Source organism: Musa acuminata, chromosome BXJ2-3 (genome assembly GCF_036884655.1).
Source record: "Musa acuminata AAA Group cultivar baxijiao chromosome BXJ2-3, Cavendish_Baxijiao_AAA, whole genome shotgun sequence".
Taxonomy (NCBI): Eukaryota; Viridiplantae; Streptophyta; class Magnoliopsida; order Zingiberales; family Musaceae; genus Musa; species Musa acuminata.
In genome coordinates, this window is record NC_088340.1 from 3,384,775 (window position 1) to 3,406,315 (window position 21,541).

At 42.4% G+C, this 21,541-nt stretch overlaps 2 protein-coding genes and 1 long non-coding RNA gene across 8 annotated transcripts; 2 read left to right on the forward strand and 1 right to left on the reverse strand.

Moving 5' to 3' along the window:
• The first annotated feature begins 4,591 nt into the window (after nucleotides 1–4,591).
• On the forward strand, nucleotides 4,592–8,554 carry LOC108952385 (uncharacterized). Of its 2 annotated transcripts, XR_010485039.1 has the most exons (3): nucleotides 4,592–7,777; nucleotides 7,866–8,033; nucleotides 8,265–8,554. It is a non-coding gene; the product is annotated as an uncharacterized LOC108952385 (long non-coding RNA). The 2 variants fall into 2 exon arrangements; XR_010485038.1 differs by lacking the exon at nucleotides 8,265–8,554 and having other exon boundaries at nucleotides 7,866–8,261.
• Nucleotides 8,555–8,951: 397 nt separating this feature from the next.
• Nucleotides 8,952–11,696, forward strand: LOC135606952 (uncharacterized). 3 transcript variants are annotated; one of them, XR_010485040.1, is made up of 3 exons: nucleotides 8,952–9,379; nucleotides 9,640–11,340; nucleotides 11,437–11,696. XR_010485040.1 is itself a non-coding variant. In XM_065098339.1 (3 exons), the coding sequence occupies exon 3, from the start codon at nucleotides 9,947–9,949 to the stop codon at nucleotides 11,174–11,176; it is 1,230 nt and encodes a 409-aa protein (XP_064954411.1). In that variant the 5' UTR covers nucleotides 8,953–9,379; nucleotides 9,523–9,603; nucleotides 9,752–9,946; the 3' UTR covers nucleotides 11,177–11,696. The 3 variants fall into 3 exon arrangements, 2 of the variants coding, with proteins under 2 accessions (XP_064954411.1, XP_064954409.1); XM_065098339.1 differs by adding an exon at nucleotides 9,523–9,603 and having other exon boundaries at nucleotides 8,953–9,379; nucleotides 9,752–11,696; XM_065098337.1 differs by having other exon boundaries at nucleotides 8,953–9,379; nucleotides 9,640–11,696.
• Nucleotides 11,697–15,340: 3,644 nt separating this feature from the next.
• Nucleotides 15,341–20,031, reverse strand: LOC103976881 (probable E3 ubiquitin-protein ligase RHG1A). Of its 3 annotated transcripts, XM_009392221.3 has the most exons (7): nucleotides 19,419–19,747; nucleotides 19,216–19,313; nucleotides 17,401–18,759; nucleotides 17,059–17,109; nucleotides 16,890–16,988; nucleotides 16,184–16,342; nucleotides 15,341–15,633 (listed from the first exon to the last, which is right to left on the reverse strand). In XM_009392221.3, exons 3-7 carry the CDS (start codon nucleotides 18,709–18,711, stop codon nucleotides 15,484–15,486), a joined length of 1,770 nt encoding a protein of 589 aa, XP_009390496.2. In that variant the 5' UTR covers nucleotides 18,712–18,759; nucleotides 19,216–19,313; nucleotides 19,419–19,747; the 3' UTR covers nucleotides 15,341–15,483. The 3 variants fall into 3 exon arrangements, with proteins under 3 accessions (XP_009390496.2, XP_018679075.2, XP_009390495.2); XM_018823530.2 differs by lacking the exons at nucleotides 19,216–19,313; nucleotides 19,419–19,747 and adding an exon at nucleotides 19,779–20,031; XM_009392220.3 differs by lacking the exon at nucleotides 19,216–19,313.
• Nucleotides 20,032–21,541: the final 1,510 nt, after the last annotated feature.

A 21,541-nucleotide genomic window follows, 5' to 3' on the forward strand; every position in this document is an offset into this window, starting at 1 on the left:
AGGCCCCCAAAAAAAATTTAAATACCTAAAAGGCTTATTATTATATTCACCCTCATAAAAGATTTGAATGTGATTTATAATTTTAACCTTTTAAAAAATAAAAAAATATTAATATTCATTTTAGCCTTATAATTTTTATCATACATCTCTTAAATTGTTATAGTTTACTCGTATCTAAAATAATCTTTATATTTTTAAAAATATAATATATAAATTCATTTCGTCATATCTGAATTAATAGATGTTAGACTTTATTTACGTGATATGTTGACTCATAATAAATTATTAATATAATGATATGTACAACATTAGTATGGTAGAGGCTGCATGCGACGTCTTACTATGCAACAATGACTTGGTGCTGATATTGGTAGTGGCTTTCATGACTATGTCTCTTTATATCATTGATGAAGATCTCAGTTTTTTAATTTAAATTACTCGTATCATTATATTAATGATTTATTGTGAGTCAATATTCTATGTAAGTATACTCTAACGTTTGTTAACTCAAACTTGACAAGATGATTTTATATATTATATATTTTTAGAATGTAAAGATTATTTTAGATATTAATAAATCATAAGAACTCAAGAGATCATTTTCAAAATTACAATGACTAAAATAGATAAATAAATATAAAAAAATATACCTCAAAGATATATATATATATATATATATATATATATATATATATATATATATATATATATATATATATATATATATATATATATATATATATATTGGCATGCTTTGTTTTAGTAAGGCTTATCCTTTTAAATTAAACATGAAATGAATAATTGTTTGCGTAAACAAACTTTGAGCCGTGGCCTTGGGGCCGACGCGGCTCGGTTCGGGTCGGGACGACGGGGATCTCCCTCGGGCGTCCCTCGAGCTCGCCGAGGTGGTCGCGTGTAGTGTCCGATCGGGACGGGGTCGCCCGTTCCTCCGGGCAGGAACTCCTCGCCTGCGTGTCCAGCGGGGACCTTCGGCTTCGCATCTGCACAAAGGTCGGGCCGGGGTGCTCGACCCGACCCCTCCGACGATCAAGTCAGATGATAGTGGAGGGGGTTTCAGATGAAGAAGTGTTTTTTGTGTCTCCTCTCCTCTCCCTTCCCGTTTAGAATGCGAGAGTATTTATAGGGAAGCTTGCTGTTTCCTGATATGCCCGCTTGCAGGGGGCAGGCCGATAGCGTCTGACATTGGTGTTGGCGTAGCGTGAAGAACCGGGCCTGAGCAAGCGTTTAATGCGCCTTGGCCGACGTTCTGGTCCGTTTGACCAGGTGCTGTCGCGTTGATCGAGGCGTGAGGCGTTATTTGACGTCAGCCGAGTCTTATTATAATTACTATCCTCATCATATTCCCCCCCCCCGGAAAGAAGCTATGCGTCGGTCGTTGTAATGGGAGTCCGAGGCATGGCTTCAGCTTTCAGGCGGGCTGGCCGCGCAGGCGCGGTCTAGGGGAACATGGAGCCGAGGAGCACAACACGGGCGGGCAGGCCGCACTGGCGTGATCTCGAGGAGCATGGAGCAGAGGAGCACGACGCAGGCGGGCTGGCTGCGCAGGTGTGTCTCGGGAAGCATGGGGCCGGTAGGTGTGTCTCGGGAAGTATGGGGCCGAGGAGCACGACGTAAGCGGGCTGGCCGCGTAGGTGTGTCTCGGGGAGCATGGGGCCGAGGAGCACGACGCAGGCGGGCTGGCTGCGCAGGTGTGTCTCGGGGAGCATGGGGCCGAGGAGCACGACGCAGACGGGCTGGACAGGCTGGCCGCGCAGGTGTGTCTCGGGGGCATGTAGTAGAGGAGCACGACGCAGGCGAGCTGGCCGCGTAGGTGTGTCTCGGGGACATGAAGCCGAGGAGCACGACGCAGGAGGGCAGGCCGCGCAGGTGTGGCTTCGGGCATCATGCGGCCGAGTAGCACGATGCAGGCGGGCAGGTCGCGCAGGTGTGGTCTCGGGCAACATGCGGCCGAGTAGCACGACGCAGGCGGGCAGGTCGCGCAGGTGTGGTCTCGGGCAGTATGGGGCCGAGGAGCACGACGCAGGCGGGCTGGCCGCGTAGGTGTGTCTCGAGGAGCATGGGGCCGAGGAGCACGACGCAGGCGGGCTGGCCGCGCAGGCATGTCTCGGGGGCATGCAACCAAGGAGCACGACGCAGGCAGGCAGCGCAGGTGTGGTCTCAGGCAACAAGCGGCCGAGTAGCACGACGCAGGTCGCGCAGGTGTGGTCTCGGGCAACATGCGGCCTAGTAGCATGACGCAGGCTGAGGCAGGGCTTAGATTTCTTTTCATGAGGACTACATTGGGTAGCCACCGTCGGTGCTTGACCTCTCTTATGGAGCCCGCGGTCGGGAGTCGTCCCTCCTCCTCACGACCGCCCAGGCCTCCGCTGCGATGTACCGGTTAGCGTGCTGGGGAATCTATGGCACCGTGGTGGGAGGTTGCTCCGCGAGGGACTAGAGGAATCTGGAAGGTCGCAGGCCTATCATAAACGCCTACACTAGATGAGAGGGGTGAGTGTCCGGTAGGCCCCGGATTTGCGTGGCAAAACGATCCACAAAATGGGAGAGGGGCTCGTCCTCCATTTGTTTGAGTCCAAGGAGCAGTGTTGCGGAAGGCTTCGGTCGTGCATAGGCCACAAAGTGGAGCTCGAAGTCCTTGACGAGCTGGTCGAAGGAAGCGATCGTTCCGATCTTTAAGCCGTCGTACCACGCGTGGGCTGGCCCTCTCAGAGTGGTAGGGAATGCTCTACACATCAAGGCATCAGAGGTTCCGTATAGCGCTATTTGGGCGCGAAAAGCAGCTACATGGTCCACCGGGTCGGTGGAGCCATCGTAAGCGTCGAGAGATGGGAGTTGGAAGTCCGGGGGGACTGTCTGATCCTGTATCTCGGGCGTGAAGGGAGACCCTTGGTGTGCGTCCTCCCTTAGCTCTCTCTTGGACCTGCGGACCTCTTTCTGCACCTCGTCGAGTCGCTGACTGACGAAGCACAATTGGGCCCATAGGGAGTCCGAAGAGAGTGCCTCGGTCTCCGAGCGGCCGCTCGGGTTTGCCATCACTGGATCCCCGAGTGGGGTCGGTCGGACCCGAGGCGAAGTGGGGGGCTCCGGAGGTGTCATGTGGGCCCGAACGGGGGCCTTGCGTTGTCGTAGTGGTTCGATCGCAGGCGGGTGCGCCGGATGAGAAACGAGCGGGATAATGGTTTGCACCATACCCATTAGAGCTCGGACTTGACGGGCGAGGTCCTGAAAGGCCTCGGGTGACATGGGCGTCGAGTCGGCGGCGGTGCCGTCGGGCGGCGACAGGCCCAGGTCGTTGAATATCCGCCAATATCGTTCTGAGGTCGTGGCGGGGTGTTCGTCACGATGGTCTTTGTGCGGGGGATGTTTCCCTGAGGCTTAGGTCGGGTGTGACCTGTCAGCCGTGGGCTCATCTGAGCCGCTCAGGTGATCACCTGACATTCTGGGCCCTCCTTCTAGCGCCAAAATGTTTGCGTAAACAAACTTTGAGCCGTGGCCTCGAGGCCGACGCAGCTCGGTTCGGGTCTGGACGACGGGGATCTCCCTCGGGCGTCCCTCGAGCCCGCCGAGGTGGTCGCGTGCGGTGTCCGATCGGGACGGGGTCGCCTATTCCTTCGAGCAGGAACTCCTCGCCTGCGCGTCCGGCGGGGACCTTCGGCTTCGCACCTGCACAAAGGTCGGGCCGGGGTGCTCAGCCCGACCCCTCCGACGATCAAGTCAGATGATAGTGGAGGGGGTTTCAGATGAAGAAGTGTTTTTTTGTATCTCCTCTCCTCTCCCTTCCCGTTCAAAATGCGAGAGTATTTATAGGGAAGCTTGCTGTTTCCTGATGTGCCCGCTTGCAGGGGGCAGGCTGATAGCGTCTGACATTGGTGTTGGCGTAGCGTGAAGAACCGGGCCTGAGTAGGCGTTTAATGCGCCTCGACTGGCGTTCTAGTCCGTTTGACCGGGTGCTGTCGCGTTGATCGAGGCGTGAGGCATCATCTGACGTCAGCCGAGTCTTATCATAATTACTATCCTCATCAATAATCATGATCGATCGATAAAATAATATTAATTTCGAATAATATATCTAAAATATTTAAGTTTAAATTTATAATAATGCATTCATCAGATTCTAGTTTTATCCTACTTTCAATATAAAACTAAATCATAATATTATAATGCCCCATTTCTAATAATATTTAAATATAATAAAAATATATTTTTTATAAAAAATATTATAAAATAATAATATTATAATATCCCCCATTTAAAATATTATAAATAATTTAAAATTAATTTTATAATAATAGATTCAACAAAATTTAATTTTATCTTACTTTCGATGAGAAACTAAATCATAATATCACAATATCCCTGTTGAAGATCTTGACAACATACATCAAACCTAAGATTTAATATGATATATATGAGGTATAGTCTTGTGATGACTCAATATTCTCTGACCAGTTTACGAGTAATCATTTTTAATCTTTTACTTTGGTTTAATATTATATGGACTTCGATATTAACTATCAATTAACTTCTATTTTAGATATGCTCTTTAAAGACGATATACAATTATCTCGGATTATAAATCACTTAGATTTTGATTTCACAAAAAAGAATGTTCCAATGCAGCCACATCAATCAAGGATTTGACAAGCCATGCTAAATAGAACAATGTTTCCATCGTTAATATCTCGTCCCGAATGGAACCCATCGTCGATCACTTGATTTCGAGCTCCGCCTCCGATATCAGCACCGCCGGCCGTTCTCTGTGCCTGAACATCGGGACGCCGAGCTTGTAGGCCATCGGCGCAGGTGCTTCCGCTTGCCATCCGAGGAACGAGTAGCTTGGCACGACCGCCGGCGCCGGCGCCGGCGCCGCCGTCGGAGAGCTGGGGAGGAAGCCGGACACCAGCAGAAGGGCCACGATGACGAGAGCCTTGGCCATCCTTGCTGCGGGCACAGAGGGGCTTGGAGAAACGCACCAGGGGGAGATGACCCCGGTTCTCATTTAGAGGTCGCGGCCATGACCTATTATTACCGTGAGGCAGCGCCAGTTGTGTGGCTGAGGACTCGGTCTCTGTCTCTGTGGCTGTTTCTGCTGTTGCCGTTACCTGAGTGCTTGACATGACTGAGTGCTTGACATTGCCGTTAAGCCAATACGTCCTTAACACTTGCGAACTCGTCTGTTATTATTATTATATAGGAAGACATTTATACGTATGGGATGTACTTTCACTGTCGAATGTTCTCTTCTGGGAGGAGTCTTCGCCGTTCCCCGCCTGCTTCGAGGGTTCGGAGGAGGAGGAGGAGGAGGCGAGACGAGAGAAAGAGGGAGCGAGGGCGAAGGCGTTAGGGTTTCCAGTTACGGGGATGTGGGCGATGTCAGACGAGAAGCCACCAGCGGAGATCTGCAAGGGCGTGAATGGGTTCGACAAGGCCGTGCTCAGGGAGGACAATCGAAGATCGGCCGAGGTCTGATCCGACTCTCCCTCTTGTTCCCTCGCTGGCTTGAGTACTTTTCGCTGTTTTTGTTTCCTCTTTGTTGTTTATCATGCTGGAGTTTGCAATACTAATTTTGTTCGAGATCGTTGCCTGCGGCCTTCTTAAAATGGGGATGGATATGATTCGTCGATCTGATACCGGATTTTCCGAGGGACTATGCCGAATGCTTTGTATCTTTGAGCAACTTCATCCTTTTGGTGTCAATTCCTGGGATATTGGATACGGTGCCGTGCTTTATGTGTTCAACCGGAAGTTGTATTGTCGTCAATGCTTTATGGCAAACCATTTTGTGTTGATTTCTATTGAGTTGGTCTAAATAGAGACAAGAAAAGAGGTGCAGAATAGTTCACTCTAGGAATGGTTGAATGGTTGATCCAATATGGTGAAGTAGCAAAAGGATTAAAAGATGTAGATTTGCTAGCTATGTTTTTCAGGTCTCTATACTTGGTCCACGCAGAAGCATCTTCTAATCCTGGTTATCATCTTTCAATCAACCTGTCATGCTATAGTCTTCCAACTTGCTATTTTCTCCATTTCTGCTTAGTAGACAACTGAAATAAGCTGCTCTGGAAATGTTGTGTGGTATAGTCTTACATATGCTAGAATATAGTTAAATTTTATCAAGGATGCTATTGTTCATAATGATAAGACTATCTGCTCTGGAAATGTTGTGTGGTAGTCTTACATATGCTTGAATATGGTTAAATTTTATCAAGGACATTATGTTCATAATGGTAAGACTATTCGTCTAACTTTTTGGGCAACTAAAACCTTTAATTAATTATAGATTAGGTGTTATAAATAGAAGTAGGGTTCTTCTATCTTTTAGCTGTCTGTCTTCTTATTCCATCAATGGAATAGGGCTTAAGTCATTAAGCCATGTGTGTCAGCAAGCCTCATGGATTTGTGGATCGATGGTTGTGATCTTATTTAAGAGGCGTTTTGGTTCTATTTCAAGTATCATTTCTACTTCAAGAAAGTTTGAAACTTTGCCCACCATGTTGGCACATTGATCACAAGGCAATTATAGATACTTAGATGTTGCAATGCTCAATTAGTATTATGGATGTTGTTGGTTGAGCAAGGATCTTCTGTTGACAATTGTTTGCAATTCTCAAATAGTACATTGCAGCCGACTAACACAAACATCCTAATTTTGGAGTTGAACCTGTTCCGGTCGCTGCTTTGGTTGGAATTGACGGGGACAATATACCAGGCAACACTTGTCACGGGGAAATGAAAAAGAAGAAAATAATAGTAAGGGATGGTTTTCAGGGAAAAGGGGTAAAAAGGAAACTAGAGTGGAACATAATTGTGACCTTTGGGTTGCTTGCCGCTGAAACCTTCTTTAATCTCAACTAACAAGGCCTCATTACCATAGCATGATAGTGGAATCTATTACCATCTTAGACTCAAGGATGGTTGTACTTGGCTTTCCTCATTTTCTTCTAAGCCATTTTGAAGCCTCCAAAAGTTATAACATGGGGAAAACCCAATATGCTTCCTCAAGAATGACATTCTTCTTATTGTATTTGTTATTCCTTTTTTTTTTCCTGTTGCTGGATTTATTTATAATCCTCACCTAATTTAAGAAAAATGCAGTTTGGTAGTCATGGAAACTTCTATCAGCATGAATTTGCTAGAAATAGGCTTTGGAGTATTGACATTGATCCTCCTTTTCCTATAGTTAGCTCCACTATTTTCACTGATTTGATCTTTAACTCCCAAGTGAGAAGATATCAAGATATAGCTTCATAGGGACAATCAGTCAATGGACACCAACTTTTTATTCTATTTGAGCTGTAAGAATGTATGTCAAGTTTGTTTGCTTGATTATACTTTTATCATTCCAATGACTTGGTAAATTTTTTATCTTTGATGACTGTAGTTTTTTAAGCTCATTGCACAGTGCTGCTACCTCTTTTTATGCATTTATGATTTTCACCTTAGAATTTTTGCTGACATAACACATATGAAATAGCTGATGAAAAACCATCATCCTTCACATTTGCCTTACACACCCACTTTTCCGATTCTATTATCAGGTAAATAATTTGAATTATCTTTGCTGTTTGAAATTACAATTGGTATTTAAAGATGATTTATCTGACATTGAGAACATCTTATATGTCTTGCAAATTTGATTGGCTGAGGAATCTTATTAGTCTTAGGTTATGAAGGGTGATTTTTTTATTCGTTCTGGTGCCAAAATCATTTTGGGCCTCGACATCAAATTAATGTTTCTATGGAGTGACGGTATTGGGTAAGCTTATAAAAGAATATAATTCTTGTGGATTTGATGACCAGGTTATTTTATGCATTTGGGAAAATATTATCATGGTTTTTGTCAGTGGTATGAAATCTGTGGGAGAAGAAAGCCAAATCTGTGGCAGAATTTGGAGACTGTGAATAAACCATTTGCTATGTGGAGATTACGGTTGTTGAAAGGAACATCACTCTTGAAGTTTGGCAAGGAAATAGAAAGGAACGTTGGAGCTATCTGCTGTTTCTTCTTTATGGTGAGGTTCTGATGTGTAGCTTATCATCACACACACACACACATATATATCCTTTAATCACAAAGGGGTATAACATAATTACTGAAGCTGATGGTAGGTTCACAAGGATCTGGGTGATTTTTGATGTGCCTGGAGTGCTTTTGCAGACAGTGATCATTTTGTACAAATGTGATATGACCTTACTCTTCTAGCAGAGATTCATGTTTATTTGATTATGTTCATTTGTTATAGGGTGTGGCACCTGTGGTTGGAACTTGGAAACCTTACCGATTTAAGCTGTAATTGTAATATGCCTGCATGGATTGAGTCACATAGTTACCCTCATGACAGCACAATGGAAGGAAAGATCAATGCGTTCCATCCCAGATTGCTGGGACCTTATTAATTGTTCCTGTTGTTGTCTTAGCTACTGCTTTTTACGTCTTCTCCTATTGCCATTTGTAATAATTAAGATATCAAATCTTTTTGTAAACATCGTTTGTAGCTATTATACAGTTTTAGCTTGACATAAATTATTAGGAGAAATCTATGAGGTGTCGATTTTCAATTTTCTTTTTTTTTTTGGGTAAATACAGCTTGTCTATAATCATTAAGATATCAGATGATGATTTCTTTTTCTTCGTACTGGCACAGTTGCTGTGATGTGAACAGATTCAAGATGATGATCATGCCGTTAGTGCCTGTTATTCATTTGGCATCAGATCAGAGTCTTGTGATTCCCAGAATTGAATTGCTACAAACAAACAAAGGGAACACCTGAATTGATCTCAAGTCTATTTCCCATGTCGTAGTGCTCTTCAATATCGTCTATTTCCAGTGGTGGTCAACCATGAAAGCCAATGATTGTTGACGACGTGTATGTGGTTACAAGACGCATTTGGGCACTCCCATGAATCCAATGTACTCACGTTGACCGTTTCCCCACCGAGCTCACGAATCAGACAGCGATCCGAAGACGGATCCTTCCCACCCCGTCAGGCTGAGCCTCGCAAGTCGCACACCCCGTGCGGCGAGCGCACACGGGCGCACGCAGCGGCCAAAGGGGAGCGCAAGCATCGAACGAACGGAAGAAGCCCCCCCCCCCCGCCCCACCAAAGGATAGCCGCGAGCCTTCGTACTGTCACGTTGGTAGATCACCCCAAGCTCTCACCAAGTACTTCCAGCGGGCGAGAGTAAAGGGGGGTGGCGAGGGGGGGTGCAAAACGAAAGATAGCAAGCCCGCTCTATCGATCGACCGACCGATCCCAATTCAAGTCGCTGAGAAAAAGGACAAGGGAAGGAAGAGACGAAGCGAGGGAGGTCGAATTGGATAGCTCCCGATCGAAGCGCTCTCCGAGCTCCGCGGGGTTAGTTCAACTCATTCCCCTCTTCTCCATTCCCCGTCTCCTTGTCGATATGGATTCTCTTCTTCTTTTTCGTTGCCGCGCTTTGGTTCAACTGAGATTCCTTTGAGATCCGGTTGGCTCAGCTTTGGACTCTGCCATCGCAGACCGCAGAGCGTATCGCCGCCCGCTTCCGTCTCAGAATTGCGGCGTTTGACGAGAGTTTTCTTGAGCTACAATGTGCTGAGGTGGGTTTTGATTTTGGTTGTTTCTCGTTGTCTTAGGGTTTTCGATCTCCGTCTTTGAGAATTGCGTCTGCGAGTTAGCGTCTTTGGACGGGTTTTCAACTCGGAGTCTCCGTGTTGAGGGCGCCTTCTTGATCTCGCCTTGCTTTAGGGTTTTCCCGGTGGGAGATGATGTTCGCGCCTGCATTGCTCCCTCTCAGGCGGTCGGCATTGAGGATATGTTCAATTCTCTGTAAAAGAAGGTGCAAACCCTAATCTTGACTGAAACCCAAGATATAGAATAGGATCAGCGGAAGAAGAGGTTAAATTCTTGGTGGTTGTCAATATGGACACTGTTCACTGAGAGATGCAGCCGTTGCCACAGCCGCAGCTTTCGCCACAACCGTCATACTCTCGGACCAACCTCAATGACCTCAAGTCACAGATAGCAAAGCGATTAGGCACGGAGCGAGCACAGCGCTACTTCATCTATCTGAATGGATTGTTATCACAGAAGATGAGCAAGCTCGAGTTCAACAGGCTTTGCCTTCCGACTCTGGGCCATGAGAATCTCCCCTTGCACAATCAACTCATCCGATTGATCCTTGAAAATGCCTGTCGAGCTAAAGTTCCACCACCAGTCAATCAGGAGAAGGGTGTGCAGAAGCCGGTTGTAGATGTACTGAAGAGAACCCCTCAGATCGATGATGGATTCAATTCATTACGTGCCCCGATTACATCGATGCCCAGCTCATCAAATGGCCGGCATGCCAAAGATTACGCAGGCCATCTCGGACCAAATGGGAGAGCAGAGATTGCTTCCTATCAGTTTGTGGCACCTTACGATGAGATTGTCAGCAGGGAGAATGGTGACTTCATTCCATCTGAATCGAGGAGGCTGCAGCATCAGCAAGTTGGTCCTGCAGAGCAACAGGCAAAGAGACCACGGTTGGATAACCCATCACTGCATTACCAGGGTTCTGTGAATGGCAAGGGGTTGGTTGAAGTAGCAACTGTGGACGATCTGGATAGACTGGACCACTTGGACTCCTGCAGAGGATCTCTTCGGGCCCCACTTGGCATTCCATTTTGTTCTGTGAGCACTGGTGGGGCAAGAAGCCGTCCACTGTCAACAGCCGGTGCTAGCAGTGGTGGGTTCGGTAGCATCTATGGTCGTGGTGAACTGTTCCATACTGAGATTTTGAAGAAACGGATGGAGCAAATAACTGAAGCACAGGGATTGGGAGGAGTATCTATGGATTGTGCCAAACTACTAAATAATAGTTTGGATGCTTATTTGAAGCTGCTGATTAGGTCATGTGTTGAGCTAGTTGGAGCAAGAACTGGAAATGGACTAACAAAAAGGCCAGTCTCCAGATTGCAGCTATATAGGAATTCTATTGTTGATAGTTTTGTTGGAAACAATATCAAAATGCAAATTGTAGGTGGACCTTCAGAAGGCACACATGAACTGAAAAACAGCTGCTTGATATCTATGCAGGATTTTAGGGTAGCGATGGAGCTAAATCCACAACAACTTGGAGAGGACTGGCCCTTGCTACTTGAGAAAATATGCATTCGTTCATGTGAAGAATAAGACAAGCCCAGTTAAAGTTTTTGGTTTGTGAAAATTGTTGGCAGCTGGATTGCTCCGGTGACTGAGAGCTAAAGGTGTCTATGTGGGCATTAAAACTTCTCAGCTTTAGGATACACTTTGGCAGGTTTTGTGGGATCAGAACAAAGAAATTCCATTAGATCCAGGTAAGGAGCAAATGCTCAAACAGCGACACATTTGTTTGACTCATCCCGTCAAAAGAAAAAGAGAATCCCAGTTTGACTCACTTGTTGTACATTTAGCGTTTATGAAGGGTGTCTCCAATGGTACCACGAATCTCAAGCATAATTGTAACTCCGAACATGGAGGACCCAAAGGCAGTTTTGCAGGAATTTCATTTGTAACTTCTGTAAGTTCGAAGGTAGCAGTGTGTATTATCAATTGGCAGAATGCTTGGTTGATTTACAAGTGTCATTTCATGAATGCTTTCATTTAAAAAAAAAAAAATGTATTTCTTACCATTTGGCGATTAAATAGGGGAAGTCTGACTTTTTTTTTTTAATGTTGCTTATTGTGGTTCTATTTTATAAGGAGATGATATTCTCATGTAGTTTTTACATAACACAGCAGATTGAGGAATTAGTATAATGGGGCTTGTTGAAAAACATATCATGCACCAAATGGAGAAATTGGAGTTAACACAGCAAAATCAGATGTCATTTCTATCTCATCCACTTTAAATCCTGTAAACAGTGTTTCTTTTATGTAGTATAGCATTGTGAGGGATTAAAAAAGTGGGGCTCATTAAAAATGGTTTCAGGCACTGGAGCATCTGAGGTAGCAGACAACAAAAACAGATGTGATTAGTGTGCATATCATTGTGCGATGCTGTGTGAACTACAAACTGACTACTAATTTTTCTGTTATTTCTGCTTACAGTTTATTTTTTAGAAGAGAGTATGAGGTATTCTGCCTTGATTTAGCAGGTATGTTTGTCTACATTTTGTACCTTTCTCATCTCTTTGTTTCACCTTGTCTACAGATTTCCTCCCAACACAAAGGGATTGTGTTTTGTCGGTATGTCCTGTTGCGATGTGTGAGATAGGTTAGGGAACTCCAGTATTGTTACTGAAAATTCTTATGTGAAAACTAGGAAATGGTTATAATAAAACGTTGATTTGTCTCTTATTTTATGTTGTTTTTTCCTTGAGACAATTTTCAAACAGCAAGTTGCACTGTCACTGAATACCTAACTGTTTGTATTGTCCAATAAGAAAGGAAACAGTCTCCTAGCCTATATTTTCTCGTACAAATAACTGACTACCTCCTAATGTCAGCTTATTTGTGTTGTCAGTACAAGGAGAGAGAGAAAAAGGGGGGCAAAACTTGATCTCACTTGGAGCTGCTAAGTTAGATTTTTTTTCCTGTATTTATTATTCTTATGATCATTATCACTACTCTGACCTTTCGCTTTCTTTTATCTCTATGCTACTGATGTGAATCACATTATAGTGAATTGCTCTGGTTATTGGTATCACAAATTTGCATCTTCTTTATGACAGTAATAGTTTTTTGCAATATTTATTTAGCTTCACATTTCAGCCAGACTCATGCTTGTTCTTTCATTGTATTATTCCGTATCAAAAATAAATTATTTGCATCGTCAAGTTCTTGTGATCAGTTATCTCTTTTATGGTCAATCTCTCTTGCAAAGGATATCTTCTTGTGATTTCTTTGATTATTAAGACAACAGGATGGAATATTTTCTCACCAAGGAACTTTCTCCTGGCATTCCTGTTGGGTTTGGGTACTTTCTGGTTTTCTTTGTAGAAGCTGCCACCAGAACTTGAGGGCCGATGCTGCAAAGTTGCTATATGCTGTATTAGAGAGAGCTGACTTAATGGTGATCCATCATTTGAGGCTCTACTAAGAAAAGCTTTCGCATCCAAGTTGCATAATTTTACTTTTATTTATTCATTGTTTATGCATATTTGCATGTTTATCATTACTTATGTTGGTTAACTGCTGACTGCAAAATGAAGAGGGAAAAATATCTTTGTTATGTAAAACTAAAGATGTTTTTCCTCTGCTTAATGTTTCAAGTTTTGCCAATGTGATATTATTGTTCTTGTACTAATTCATAAGCTCTATGCATAAGCTATTTCATCCTTAGGACCATTCGAGTATTTATCATCTCTTCTCATTATGCTGAGTTAAACCATTATTGTTGTGACTAAAGGGAAAAAGTTACAGTTGGAAAATGAAACATGGTGGATGGTTTGAAGATAAGAGAATCAGAGTGCAGTAGCATTCAATTCTCAAACAAAGAATGGGAAGTATTGCCATACACTTACATTACCTGAAGGTAAACTTATTTGTTACAGTTCTTTAAATGTGCTGTCTTTATATTTGTGGTAATTTTCTTCAAAGATAATTTTTTGTCTGGCCTTACCCATTGTTACCAAGAAATCCTCCTATATTTTCATTTTCACTAATGCACCTCTTGTCGAAGTTTTCCATAAATATTGCCTTTGGTTCAGTTGTCTACTGCACAAGAATCATAGATTAATTGTAATTGTCAAGAATCATCATTAATTGCATTACTTAATTGTCTTAGTTTTTCATATAAATGAAAAATATTTTTATTATATTAAATGATGTACATGATGCATGGATTCAAACCTGAGACCTATCAATGCACTAACTTAACCTGATGTCTCAACTCTCAACGGAGACAATGGTAGGCTTTTACATATCATGACTTTTGCAGGAATATGTAGGCAGAAATGGCATTTTTCAGAGATGTGTAGTAACAAAAACCTCTAGTTTTACAAAATATCTTTTTCATTTCGTGGAAGTATTTTGGTAATACAGACATCAATTCAACTTACCTTGTTCATAATTTACTCTCGATAGAATTAGGATATGGTGGATTTTGCAGTGGGATATTAGTATTTCAAGTGCATATATCCTCATCGATATTTGACATGCCTTTAAGGTCATGCAAATGATATAAACATCCTGCATTTGTGTAATACACAAAATTACATGGAGATAGTGTCTGTAAAGTGCCTGAAATGACCAAGTATTTTACAGTGTTCATGATCCATCACATTTGGTGACACCATAATTGTATCAGGAGAGAAGCATTATGAGAAAGCAAAGAACAGGCTGCCGTTTAGAGCTGATGGTGCAATGCAGTGAGATCAATAAGCTTAGAAGCTCGCTGGTAAACATTTTTAAGATCTTAACTTTGGCTTCATGAATAGCTTAAGCTTTTTAATTTCTCTATTTGGCACATGAGTTTTGATTAGCATTCTGACTGTTAATTTCGTTTTGTTTGTTGATAAATGATTTTTATGTTGGTAGACAGATCTGTATTCCTTTTGTCCTCATTTCTTTTGGATGAACCCCTTCTTTTCCTTTCATCTGTTGACATCACCATGTAAACGGGAGTTCTTAAGTTCTTTGATGATACTGTTTTCTCTCAAAAGTTGCTCTCCACATCTAGAATAAATATATCATTCAATCTTTAGCTGCTCTTGTGATTTATTTGTGTGCAAAGTCTTACAGGATAGGATTCACTATATTTAATGGAAACTTTTGGTTAATAGATTTGAGGAATCAAATCAAGTGCTGTATGAAACGGATGCAAAGATGAACAAATCTTGAATCATAAAGAACGTTAGATTCCAAAGATTCAGGATATGGAGCTTGCATCATGGAGAGTAATGGATAAGCTTATTTTCAAAGGTTTATAATGTTACTAACCTCTTAAGAATTTATTATTGTAAAACAAACATACCCAGATACTCTCGTCAATGAAGAGTTTCGGGAGAGGGCCAATGTGCGCAACCTTATCTCTAACTATAGAAAGATTATTTTCATGATTCAAACTTGGTCTCCCGAATTGTACCAAGACCGGTCCTTTTAAATAATAGCTTCTTGTGATTGAAAGAAGCCTGGACTAGTAGCCGGATGAAGTTAAAATTGATATAATGGCTATTAATCATCAAGAAAAGCAAATAAAAGTCATTGAACAATAAGAGGTCAGTAAGAAGGTCCAGTTAGAGTTGGCTAAAATGGTCAAGAAACTGCTGGGAAGGTTTTTTGAATCATACAATGGGTTACTAAGGTCTTGCTCAAACTTAGGCACACAGCTTATAACTTGCAGTAGGTATCCTGATATATCTGCAAAACAATACACAACACAGAACTCGAAATGAATTGTTCTAATTTAAGAGTTTCCAAGATAAGTTCCAACATTTGTGCATTTTATTGCATGACAATGGAGACATTTCATGTACAAAGAAGATGCTTCTCAAGAAGTAGCAGAAGTAATGGGACACTCAGTTTTGAGCTGTTTCCTTGGAGGGCAAGGCAGACGACTTGCAGATTGGGCACCAATTCTTCTGCTGAAGCCATTGATCAATGCAGGCAACATGATATAGATGCTCGCATGGCAGCCTGCCGACCTCCTCTCCATCTATATAATCCTCCTGAAAGGGAAATAACTCAATCCGCTTAGAACAGAATGAAAAAAATTCGTCTGAAGAGATATTGCGTCGAGTGCATGCATTTCTGAGGATTAGGTGTTCCCGAGGGCATTTTAAGAAGAGCACATGTAGGATTCATCTATAAATAAGCCTCCAAACTGTTCATAATACAAAAGTTTGGTAAACATTCTGCAGTATAGGCTACAAGCGAAAAAAAAAAGAAGTAATCAGGTAATTACACACGTTATTTGTGTCGAGAATATTTTCGCATAAGTTCCTGATTTTCAACAAATGGCCCTAAAGTAGACCGTCTCATGAATCAGGCAATCTGAAATTTGCCAAAGACTTGTTTCAAAGTTCTAATCAAGACATGTTTCGGAAATCACAAACCCAAATTCAAATTGTAAAAAAAACAGTTCAAATTATGTGAGGATTATTTTTCTGAAATGGACCCAAATAGCTTAGCTAGCAGGAGACTAGATGTATCAATTGACATGTACATTTATCAGGAATATCAGAGAATGATGAGGAATACCAGTGAATAATAAAGTACCTGACATATGCTGCATTTGGCATCATCATTATCATGAGAAGTTATTCCAGGGACCAGGGAGGCACATGCATATGTGATTCTCTTGAGACATTTTGTCATCTGCTCTTCTGTAAGAGCTGTGCTAACAGTACCCATTTTCTCCTCCAAAGCTAATAGTTCCTATCCATTATATATAGAGAGAGAATGATTTAGCAAGATAAGGCATGAAAATAAAGTTCCTTAGCTAATTAGAAATAAATGGCATAATGCTTATAGGACAATCTTTTTTGTATTCGACAACCTGGAAGGAACTAGGAAGAATTAGACTAATCATTAAATCCGATCCGAAATATAATAAACCATCAAAGGTATATATCATGAGCAAATATTATTAAGGATATGGGACAATTTGCAGGCTTGCACAATCAAAACTACTAAAATGATGACATGGGCACTGTATCATCTAGCTTAAAGTGAGTGATCAAAGATTTTTAAAAAAAAATTAAAATTATACTATTTCCATAATAGTTATTTAAATAGATGACAAATGTAGGAAGATAAAGAAAAAATTGAAACCAAACAATCTTGACCACAATATGAAAGAACAGGCAGTTCAGCATTCAACACTTCATTTTGAGCCTATGGCTGACCAACTGGAACTCAATGATCAAAAATCTTATATTGGAAATAGTCGTTAATCACAATAATATTTAATTGGAGATGGTACCTCATAGGACATATTATCGATGTCCATTCTCATGTCTCTGTGCTGATCGTGGAACCTTAGTGCCCCCCACAATACATTTGTCTCGAGAACCAATAATTGCTGCAAGAACACAAACCTATTTTGTTATCCAGATCAAAGTGCAAGGCTGAGAAAAACAGAGACCAATTACCTCATATGTTAACTCTTCATTGCGTTCAATCCGCTCTAATGCCAATAGCACCTGTATTTGCCACCAAAAAATGTAAAAAGAAACTTTACATTTCTAAAATTTCATTTTAGGTGAAAAGACATGTAAACGTTACTACCATTACAAGATTAAAACGCATGGATCTCTAATATCATTTTAGATGACCCCAAAATATTGGGACATTATGGCTTATTGTTGCTGTTGTTCTTGTTCTTGTTGTTATTGCCGTTGTATAATATCATTTCAGGTTTCGTTGCTTCTATCATGAGTTCACAAGATCAAAGGCAACAAATAGCTAATTGCTAATTAAATTATGTCAAAGACCTCTGCAACTCCTTCCATGTTGAGGCGTCGGTGGCCATGCCGATCTCCAAAAAAGCGATGGGTGATTGGTGTGCTGCTACTTTCAGGGCGGGAAACCGATCTGCTTCGAATAACACAGTTGCTTGAACTTGGTCGTCCAGATGAATCATTGAAGACATATGGCAAATCTGTGGTAAATGCTGTTGTCGAACTCTCATGTACTGCTTCTGGTACAGAAAAATGCATCTGCTGAAGTTGGGGGGTTGGAGTAGGGTCATCAAGTGCAAGGGTGCTACCATTCCCTTCTTCAGATGGCCTCATTCTATTATCTCCAGGAGAAGCCCGCTGTGTTCTAACTGAAACTGCTCCATCCCTAATGGTAAGCCGGCTTCTGGACCTTGAAACTGATTGATGCATGATTCGGCCTGAAATGGGCAGATGTGGGACAAAAGTCTCAGAGTAAGTGGAACCCGAGTAACCTCCACCCAGAGAGGCATTTGACCCCCTGCCACTGGTTGCAGAACTCTCTCCATCAGATTGTCTCTTTCTTACCATAACAATCCTCTTATCACCAGTTAAATCAGAGGAACAACCTGAAGGACAAACATCAGATATCGATGTGCAACTTAGATTTTGAAGACCACATCTTGGTGACTCGGTGTCCAGAACTTGTGAGAAGGATTTGGCAGCACTAGCGGAATTCCTACTGGATACAGCAAAGGAGCGTGGAACAAAGGAACTCGAAGAAGCTTCCTGATTTCCTGAAACCAACTGTCCACTGATCTGTTTATGCATTTTTGAACTTGATGCACTGCTGCAACCATTGGATGACTTAGACTTGGCTGTGGAAACCCCCTTGAGAAATGAAGATTTACGACTGTTGGTTGTTAAGGAAACAGAATCTGTATCTTCTTTCCTCGCTTGTCTACCTTCGGAATTGAAATTGTTTGCTCGAACCTGTCGATCATTGCTGTCAATGTCATCAATCTGTTGTCTGGTACTACGTTCTTCCACAACTGATTCCTGTAGAAATGTCTGGTCATGCTGTTCCTGGAATGCTTTTCTATGGCTACCAGAGATAGAAGATGATTTTGAAGTGCTTCCAGCTATTGCCTTGCCGCTCGCAGAGCGAAAAGGAGCCCTCACATGTTTGTGCCTTTCAGGAGTCACAACTTGGGGACCCCTTGTCGAACCAACTCTGCTACTGCATCCCGACCTCCTGTAGTTCTGGACATGTCTATCTTCTTGGCTATGATCTCTGAAAGATAAGTTGGATCCCCTTCTAGCAAAACTCTCTCCTCTGCTAGTTCTGTTACTCACATATTCATCCATGTGATCGGAGTCGAACTGTGGATTTCAGCACACTGCTAAGGGATGGTTCTGCATATCCAAATTCAATATCATTAGTGTGTTACCATATAGAAGTACCAAATGGAAGCCTAAAAGCATGGAAATAAAGATTGTAATCCATCACCAGCACCGAAAAGATAGGATGATTGAATAGATGATATGAATGTTACAGAAGCACTCATCATAATCGTGTTTATCTTTGTACAGATTTTGGAAAACCAACAAAAAGATAGCAGGCATTTCTTGAAGAATTAGATATGTGAATGATCCATGTATGAAATTGTCGATACAGTGGTGAAGGACAGAGGAGAAAAAGGATCATCGACAATCACAATAACTACAAAACCATAACATAGGATTCTTATTTATGCAAAGAGAATTATGAAGAGAATAGCATCAGACTCAAAGATCGTATCTTGACATCCAGGAAGAAAAGGCGAAACCACATGCTTCGACACGAGAAGAAATGACAACCCAGAAAGCCACCTCTGTCTAGAGATTTGAGCTATTCCAACTACATCGACCGATGCATGCGCTATTATAAGGGAGAAGGCGATGAACCCCTCAATTTTCCGCAAACGCAGCTGCAACGATCGGACCTTTCGATCAAAAGCTGAGATTATGGAGCAAAGCATATCTAAAAACAGCATAATCGAAGCCAAAAATAGCTCCGTTTCCGTCGCTTATACCTTCAGAGGCGGCGTAATAGACGCGCGAGATGAGAACCCCGATCGATCGCTCCGAAGGCGAGGAGAGAGAGAGAGAGATGGGGATGCGCGAGAACTGAAATGAGACGTGATAGAGGAAGATCCGAGGCTTTTAATACCCCACACGGCCACAACAATCCCCCCACCAACTTCACGGGGGCGAGTGAAACGGCCCCAGCCGAAGCGGAAGAAGCCGTAGATCGACTTCTAGCCGTTCGATTCTCGTGGAGATTCGGGAAGGCGAGGTTGGATGCCATTTGCGTTTCGTCCTCCCAAACGAATCATTTAATGCATACGAATAAAGAACGAATTTTTACCCACCTTTTCCTGCTTCCTTCGTACCTTTTTAGCGTCCTCCCGACCTTCTCCCCTGAGGAGAAGCAGAGGAACCGATCGATGATCGATCCCCGGTGCTTCTTTGCCTTCTCGGACGGTTTCGAAAGGGAAAATGATCGAATTTTTACGCCTTTTCACAGCCCGCGAACGTGATCTTGGACCCGAGAACCTTCGCTCTGCATCGATCGAGCTGAAATCCTTTCGTCTCTTCTCTCGGGAAGGGCGAAGTTTCCGTCTTTTATCGATTCATTTCTCAAATCCGGGGGGGGACAACGGATAAAGCGCAGAAACCAAACATCTTTAGCGCTCTTGGCCGAGGAAAGGGAGGGGGATTGGAATCATTGCAAATGGACGAAAAGGAAAATGGCATCCAATGAGCATTCTCTGCCTGCTTTGTCTCCTCTGTCTTCAATATCAATCTCTGATGCAGAGTCATGCTGATATGGGAAAAACTTGTGATTTCCAAGATTTGGAGGAACATAATCCCTTATTTAGGGATGAATCTGAACACAGCCACATTCTGAGGAATAAATAATTCATTTTGTTTTGATATCAGAGCGAACAGATTGTTAAACCATTAGAACTTTGAAGTAGTACATGAAATCACTGTAGTCAGTGGTTTCAAGTACTCAAAGATTACAAAAGGGTAGAAAGATTTAGCTCATGTCAAGAGATAAATGAGCTTAGGACTCCTCCTCCATTGTGATCCAATCACAGGTCCGATGGCCAACTTGTGATGCATTGTAGCTCAACAATCCATCAAGGAAGTATTCCAACTTGCAGAACATTGGAAAACTACAAGAATCTCACGAGATGAGCCGAGTCTAATCATTGCCAAAGTAGCCACTGGCTACTCCTAAGCAGTTCTCTCTCTCTCCTCATGGTCACTTCCTGTGTTCATTGATCACTTGTAGGTGGAGCAGATGCCTTTATTGCTGGAACATTGAGTACTTAAAATGAGAGGAGGACATCTTTTAATGGAGGCTTCACATTGCTTTTAAGAAAGCTCGAGGAATTCCTGGAACAAGAGTACCTCAAAAGCTCCTCCTCAGTAGAGTAATGGTTGCAAATGGAACAGTTGCAATTGTTGTAAGCTGAATTCATGGCCATATCAGATTAATCTGTGCTTTGCATGCTAACCACTGCATACAGGTTGGCTCTGCACATCTCTTATTGAACTTGAATGAGGTTTATTATTAGCTGCTCAAGTGCTGGAGTTGTTGCATGAGACTTTTGAGTTTCTTAGTAGGTCAAATGCTAAAGTTGGGAGACAGAAACACAATTTTGATCCACAAACTTCTTGAGTTTATGATTAGAATATGATAGGGATTTATTGCAAGTTAAAGCACAAGTCATAACATCATATTCCAAGATCATCACAAACCTAATGGGATATATATATATATATATATATATATATATAATGTAAAGTAGAAAGGGAATTTATCCAATTAGTCGACACAATAAGATTTATAAATGATAACAATGATCATAATAATAATAATATAATAATAATAATAATGCAATTTATAGTTTTAAAATCTGATTAATGAATATTTAGTCCATCTCATAAATACAAATATCCGCCCTACTTACATCAAAATTGAATCCAACGGTCAGAACGTCACTAGATCAAAATTATCTGCTGTACTGGTGGGGCGCGGTCGGCTTCATCCCAGCCGTCTGATTTCGCGCGATTTCGTCAGTCCTACGGTCGCGATTCGTGCGAGGAGTTTGCCCCGCAGGCACTTTGTTCCGCCGTGTTGAAC

Bases quoted from the DNA above. Each gene is read 5' to 3' on its own strand.
- LOC135606952 (XM_065098339.1), top strand. From the start codon at position 9,947: ATGCAGCCGTTGCCACAGCCGCAGCTTTCGCCACAACCGTCATACTCT.
- LOC103976881 (XM_018823530.2), bottom strand. From the start codon at position 18,711: ATGGATGAATATGTGAGTAACAGAACTAGCAGAGGAGAGAGTTTTGCT. The intron at 17,110-17,400 runs GTCTTTGACATA...TGGCAAATACAG, and splicing joins ACATGGAAGGAGTTGCAGAG to GTGCTATTGGCATTAGAGCG. The intron at 16,343-16,889 runs GTACCATCTCCA...TATAATGGATAG, and splicing joins TCGATAATATGTCCTATGAG to GAACTATTAGCTTTGGAGGA.